This window comes from Nilaparvata lugens, unplaced genomic scaffold (assembly GCF_014356525.2).
Source record: "Nilaparvata lugens isolate BPH unplaced genomic scaffold, ASM1435652v1 scaffold9976, whole genome shotgun sequence".
NCBI lineage: Eukaryota > Metazoa > Arthropoda > Insecta > Hemiptera > Delphacidae > Nilaparvata > Nilaparvata lugens.
Window position 1 is genome coordinate 1 of NW_024095719.1, and position 7029 is coordinate 7029.

Below are 7029 nucleotides of genomic sequence, written 5' to 3' on the forward strand. Positions count from 1 at the left end.
ACAAGACACTTCTTTTTCAGCACAATAACGACAAAACTAGCCACCGCCAAAACAAGGACTGATTTTTAGTGCTAGGATGGATGTGTCTGACTTTGACGGTGGGGTATCCTGACATCGCCCCATGAATAATACCATTACAACTTACAGGAATAATATTTTCATTGTCACTGTTGTATTCGAATCCAGCTCAAATACCTATGTACGCACCTTTACATAATTATACAAACACCTCGAGCATGAACCAAAAACTTGCTGGTATGGTTCAACTATTAACAGAATAGGTCCAAAAAAATATAAAATTACAGAGAGATTTGGAAAGGAGGGCGAGTTACTTACTCTTGTCTGTGTATACAGTTGACAAAAGCAAACTCGACCAATGAGAGGAATATGAAGGCGGTGCATCCTATGAACCACACATCGTTCGTTCTGAAGTAGAGCAGACTCAAATCACCACGAGATCCTGGCTTCGATGATAGCAGTATAAACGTCAACATAGTGCTTGTACCTAATAAATTGAAATTATTGAATAGAATTTGTTGAAAAGTAATAAATTAATATTGTGGAGTATTTAATAATTGAATAAACACAGTTTCAAATTTTTAACGTCAACATTTATCGTCGTAAATAGAAATTTTAATAAAATTTGTTCAATAGGGATTGGTATTTTGGAATCTCTTCATAATTGAATGAACACAGTTTTAAATTTTCAAGAAAAGGTGTGTTGGTTTCAACACGAAACTCCAGTCCTGTGAACAAATCTAATAAATGTGGATATGACAAGAATAAAAATGTTTTTTTAATCAATTAAATTGAAATAAATCTGATGCGGCGCACTCACACAACTTTCCTTGCCGTTATGAAAATTGATCACCTGACGCTAGTGTTTCCGCGCATCTCAAGTCTACTATTCAAAGATCCAAGCCAGCTGGTGACAGGACAATAACGCTGTAGATACAAGAGGTCTGCTAACTCTGCATAGTGAATGATTCAATAGAATCAACCGTTGCCAACAGTTTGTGATTGAATAAACACATTTTCTCGAATTTTGAGCTTATTTTCAATTTTAGGTGAAAATGTTATTGAACATTATTTGTAAAGATTCTCATGCTCAATCTTTTCCACTTTTCCAATTTTTTGTTTAAATTGTATCTGAAGCCTGATAATTGGAAATCTAAAATCAAACTTTGCATAGATGGGGCGGAGCTCCTGAAATTTTACAGATATGGGACTTGTGGCAGTTGATAGAGCTTATCAATGACTATTCTAGGTATAAATTTGATCAAAATCGTTGGAGGCGTTTTCAAGAAAACCGCGAAAACCCTGTTTTTGACAACATTTTCTCCATTTGATCGAAATTGTTTGTGTCGGATCCTTATATTGTAAGGACCTTAAGTTCCGAATTTCAAGTCATTCCGTTAATTGGGAGATGAGATATCGTGTACACAGACGCATATACACTCATTACACACACACACACACACACACACACACACACACACACCACACACACCAATTCCCAAAAAACACTTTTTTGGACTCAGGGACCTTGAAACGTATAGAAATTTAGAAATTGGGGTACCTTAATTTTTTCGGAAAGCAATACTTTCCTTACCTATGGTAATAGGGCAAGGAAAGTAAAAAAATACTTCAATGAAATAGTGCCTGTCTGTAAGTATCGTAATAGAGGAGCGGCTGAGTAGAGTGTATCAGCTGGAAGTGTTAAAAAATAGCATATAACGAAATGTATCGGGTTCCTTCTACCTTCTGCCCTATCTTCACGCCGCTCCTCTATGACTGTTTTCACATAGGAAAAGATAGCATAATGCTATCTTTATACTGTCATAATATGCTATCTTTTCTCTTTGGTTTTGATCCCCATAAGCAGTAGTTTAGATTTTTAAATGTTATACTGTTGAACCTTATTTACAAATCAAACCGATTACTGTCGACTACTGTCAATTATTACTGTTTTGGTCGGGTGAGAGTGTAAGAACGGCACAGTATGAGAGACTACCAGCATTACATAGCTTCACAGAAAAGATCTGGCTTGAAAAAGATCGGCTTCAGTTAACAGTGATATTTAGAGCATAAATGCCATATACCATGAGATATCTTCTTATGGTATCTTTTCTCTATGATTGTACTTACCAAGAGACACCCTGGTGGGTATTGAGTTAGGCTCCAGCCAAAACGTCATCCATGACAGGATAACTAGCAGAACACTTGGCAGATAGTAGTCCATCAGGTAATAACCGAATTCTCTGGCTAGTACAAATGTCAGCACTAGTGAACTGTAGCTATAATCTGCAATCAACAAACATAAATCCAGGTAAAATTAGTTAAAATACATATTTAAAACATACATTCAAACATTTAAACATGAAGTCCTATTGTACATTAGGGGCATTCAAGATGTTAAATTTAGACGAACTATTTCCTAAGTCAATGCTAAGTAGGCTACATTACAAAAATATAGGAGCTTATTCAGATTAGCAAATAACTTGACCAAGGGCCGTATGCAGACACTCGGTTCAAACGGAGAAATGTCAGCTGATCGTTTAAACCCCGAATGAAAAACATTATAATAAATGCAGCCATATCTACGCTGAAACGTGGTTTAGCATTAAACGTAGTGTTCGCATATGGCCCTTAGGGGCTATCTCAAGATCGTGTATAGCATTGAAAAAATCAAACATGTAAAAAGAATGGAATGTTCTGGATTGTGCACGTTTACTCGAATATCTCAATAACCATATGAACATGAGACCAGTTGCATTGGACTCCAAATCAAATCTCACACATAAGATTTGACCAATTCATATATCGGTGCCACCAAAAAATATTATCAAGCCAATGCTTATTGGATAAGACAATAATTTCTGGAACATTCCATAAAATATACTGAATTGTACACATGTTTCCAAGTATGCCTATAACCATTGAAAATATGAACTTGAGATTTAGTTTAACAGAATGAAGATTTTCTGGTCATTTGTTCTTAAAAAGCTGAGAAATCACTGAAAATCCCTGGGAATAGTATATTTCGCACCTAGAGCAGAAAATGAGATTTTTCCAGCTCGAAATCGGTTTTCCAGTCCGAGGCCGTAGGCCGAGGACTATAAAAGATTGAGAGCTGGAAAAACATTTTGCCCGTGGTGCGAACGATTTTTCGCCACACTACAGGTATGCTGACAAAATAAATAAAGAATACAAAATAAGAATACTCGTTAAGCTATCGTACCTATCTCTTGATTTTAGTGGTAGAAGTTGCAGTCAGGATTTCAGATTCTTTTAAAATTTCACTTGGAATACCACAGTCATCTCAAGCAATTTTGAAAATTCGGAATGCACTAATCAACAAAAATAATTGAATAAAACTGGTTGCGAAGCGAATTAGTTTGATTCGAAACTGGAACTGAAATCATGGCGACTTCAGCTGATGATGAAAGTGGACACTCGCCCGATCTAGCGGATGACTTATTAACTACTTCCATGAGCGGCTGGAAAGAGACAACTTTCTGGCCTAGACCGGAAGAGAAACCCTTTTCTGACGTCGTCTGCAAACAAGGTCTTTCAGATCTACGTAGGGACTGGAAAACAGCTGCTTTCTGTGCAGTGTGGCGAAAAAATATTTTTTAATATTCCATGTTATTCAAAATACCAGCCAACGAATATTTCCCATCAACTAATCAAATGACGCGAACTTTATCACAGTTGTAGTTATGAGTCGGCCATGTTGTTACAAATTTTGCTGACAGATAGCGCATAGCGCTGTCGGCGGTGAACTGTGTTACTGCCAGCTGTTTACTTCTTAGGTATGTTGTAAGTTGTAACAAATTCTTACTGGTCCGTAAGTTAAATTATTTTATTTCAGTTTTCATAAAAATTTAGGTAGAGGAAAATGTTGTGTACATCACGAGTGAAGAATTCTTTTTCTCCCTCAGGGAAATTGTTGCCCTCTGCTTCACCTCGGGCATCAATCTTTCCCCTCAGGGAGGGGAAATTTAACTAATTAAATTTAGATGTTTCAAAACCAAACATAGAAGAAATATTTCACATAACACTAAAATAGGAAAATATTCACATATTAAAGAAATAATTTTCAAGGAAAAAACATCTTAAATCTAATAGCCTAATCTTATGACCTAATAACGTGGATCTAACTATGCTTAGTTTTCAACAAAGAGTTTTATCCAGTTCACTAACATAAATTTCCACTGAGTTTTTAATGTCAACCTCACTGTAATTAAGGATAGCGCTATCTGCTTTGTCGTATGACAGACAAGGATAGCAACACCAATGTTAATCAGGTGCTCACTTTATAACGTGGACCTCACTATAGGATATTGAAACAAATGCTACTTACAGGTATGTGGATTGACGGCACTATGCTGAACACAGCAGTTATCCTCGCTACTCAGTGTGCTCATATCTACCAGGTAATATTCGGCCAGACTCGGGTTATTATTCGGTATCAGAGCTGGAGCTGTGGCTTCCCATTCTAGTACTACGTTGCTAGTGTTGTAGCGCCCTAAAAACATATAATAACACTTATTTACTTTTATTTTTAAGGCTACTGAAAATATTGAAACACAATGTATCACTTACACTTTCATTTTATCACAACATAATAGTAGTTCTGTGAACAGTAGACCTCCGCAGTATTCTCATCCACAAGTACCTGATTTAAACTATAGACCTTATGGAAATGCAGCAATGGACTGGCTTCTCCACACATCTGTGTAATCACTTGTCAGCTGATTTATGATGAATAATTCCATAGCCTGATTTTCACTCTAATATTGGCGTATGAAGGAGGCTCCTTTTCCTTTTATATTATCCTTGAAATGCAAAATTTCAAAAAACCTTGTATATACATCGACGCGCAATTAAAAAAGGAACATACCTGTCAAATTTCATGAAAATCTATTACCGCGCGTTTCGCCGTAAATGCGCAACATATAAACATCAAATATTTAAACGTTAAGAGAAATGCCAAACCGTCGACTTGAATCTTAGCCTCACTTCGCTCGGTCAATAGTTCAACGCTTCAGAGTCCATTCTCTAGTGTCACTTGATGAGACAGCTTTTGAAGAGTTGAAACTAGTTGTGTTGTGATGAAATTAAGAGGTACGTGATATATTCTATTGTGTTTCAAATGAAACAACTTACTCTATCTTACAGTGGAAAATAAATTTTCACAAAATAGAATAAATAATTTAGGACTTGGACTCACAGGGAGCGATCTGCGGTCAGAGCGGCCTTAGGTATCTATATCCTCCTAAAACTCCGTGCGGCCAGCGATCAGAGCGGTCTTGAGAATCAATATCTACATCCCTATAAAACTGTGCGCGATCAGAGCGGTATTAGCAATCTATGACTACATCTACAAGGTGCGCCAGAGAAACTTCCTTTTTTGGAAAAAATCCCACGCGGTGAATTGGTCGTGTAGAGGGGCAGGAGGGGTCGCATCTGGAGGAAGAATCTTTCAAATTTATCCCCCCTCAAGTAAATAGCCATCATGCTCTGGTCTAGAGAGCAGCGGGCCTTTTTATTAGAGAGCTTCTTTTCTAATGGTCTATCACCTTCCGCGCTCGATTTGAAATTCCTCTCCACAGACTCGTTCCTGGCCATATTCGATTCAGTCGGGGGTTACACTCATTCAGGAGTGTGGAAGTGTCGCTAAACCCAGAAATGGACCTTCAACGAACCATCATAGCTCCAGAAAATATCGAAAGAGTGAGGCAGTCAGTTGTGCGGTCTCCCCGGCGTTCGGCTCGCAAACACGCAGCTGCTTTTGCAATGTCTGACTCACTGTTCGGACGAATTTTCCTTGAAGACCTTCAACTCCATTCCTATGATTAGTCTGTTGTGAATTGCGAGAATCGACGATGAACGCGATTTGTTATCCGTCAAATGCATGTGAAATGCTGATTGTAAACCCCCCCGCCCGCGACGTCATCAATTTGACAAGGCTCATTTGCACATGCGTTTCCTAAATGCGATTTAATATGGGGTTATTGAAATCCCTGGTTTATGTACATCAACACACACGCATATAGCCCCACATCAAGAACAACATTCGCGACGCCCATTGCCAACATACCGATGATGACTGATATACGACGACTAAAAATTTCAAAATCGACTTAATCAGTGTATGCGCAAGGGGGTCGCCATTAGTCTGATGTCATTTTCAAGACTGCATGGAAAAAATTGAGATATTGTTTCTCTTTTAAAAAAGATTGAAACAATATCTAAAGTACTTTTGTTTTTATTGGCCTTTCAATAAGTAAGTTTCTGGCGCACCTTGTATATCCTTTTAGACTGCTCTGATAACACCACATTCCGATCATGTGTCGATGGGAGGATATTATTTATATGCCTTTTCAGAACACAAATTGGATTAATAGAAAATTTAATGACAGAGATACGTGCTTTACTAATAGTTATAAGGCATGAAAACAACAGTGCAAAACCTATGACTGGGTAGAGTACTGATCAAGCTACAATCTTACATGAATCCATGATCAAATGACATTTTGCTTGTCAAACGGAAATTTTCCTTGCTTCATCTGACATAAGGTGGTAGTTTTCATTCTGAAACATGAAACAGAGTCAGCAACAATGTCTTTCAGATCTACGTAGGGACTGGAAAACAGCTGCTTTCTGTGCAGTGTGGCGAAAAGTTATAGACATTATACAGCTGGAGTCAGAAAATTGGCTTTCCGAAACGGGGCGTGGTCGCAGTCCACGTTTAAATTAAGTTTCGAAAACCTAGAAAATAGAACACATGATAAAATAAATAGAAAATAGTGTAAAGATTCAGGTATTTTGAATTATTTAGAGTGTTTCATTTCGTCAGGGAAAACGTTTCCAATTATAGAAATGAAAATAAAGATTATCACAAACACTGTGACTACGCCCCGTTTCGGAAAGCCAATTTCTGACTCCAGCTGTTTAAAGTCTAGAACTTTGGCTAAATCCCGAGCCCTTTATGTGTTATGTAATGTTTAATAAGTTAAAATA

At 37.5% G+C, this 7029-nt stretch overlaps 1 protein-coding gene across 1 annotated transcript; it reads right to left on the reverse strand.

Moving 5' to 3' along the window:
• Nucleotides 1-336: 336 nt before the first annotated feature.
• LOC120349414 (pH-sensitive chloride channel 2-like) lies at nucleotides 337-6602 on the reverse strand (the record flags this gene model as incomplete). Its single annotated transcript, XM_039419392.1, has 4 exons — nucleotides 6519-6602; nucleotides 4367-4531; nucleotides 2149-2304; nucleotides 337-505 (listed from the first exon to the last, which is right to left on the reverse strand). Coding segments are annotated over exons 1-4 (500 nt in total), but the record flags the coding sequence as incomplete, so codon positions are not given.
• Between the last annotated feature and the right edge of the window lie 427 nt (nucleotides 6603-7029).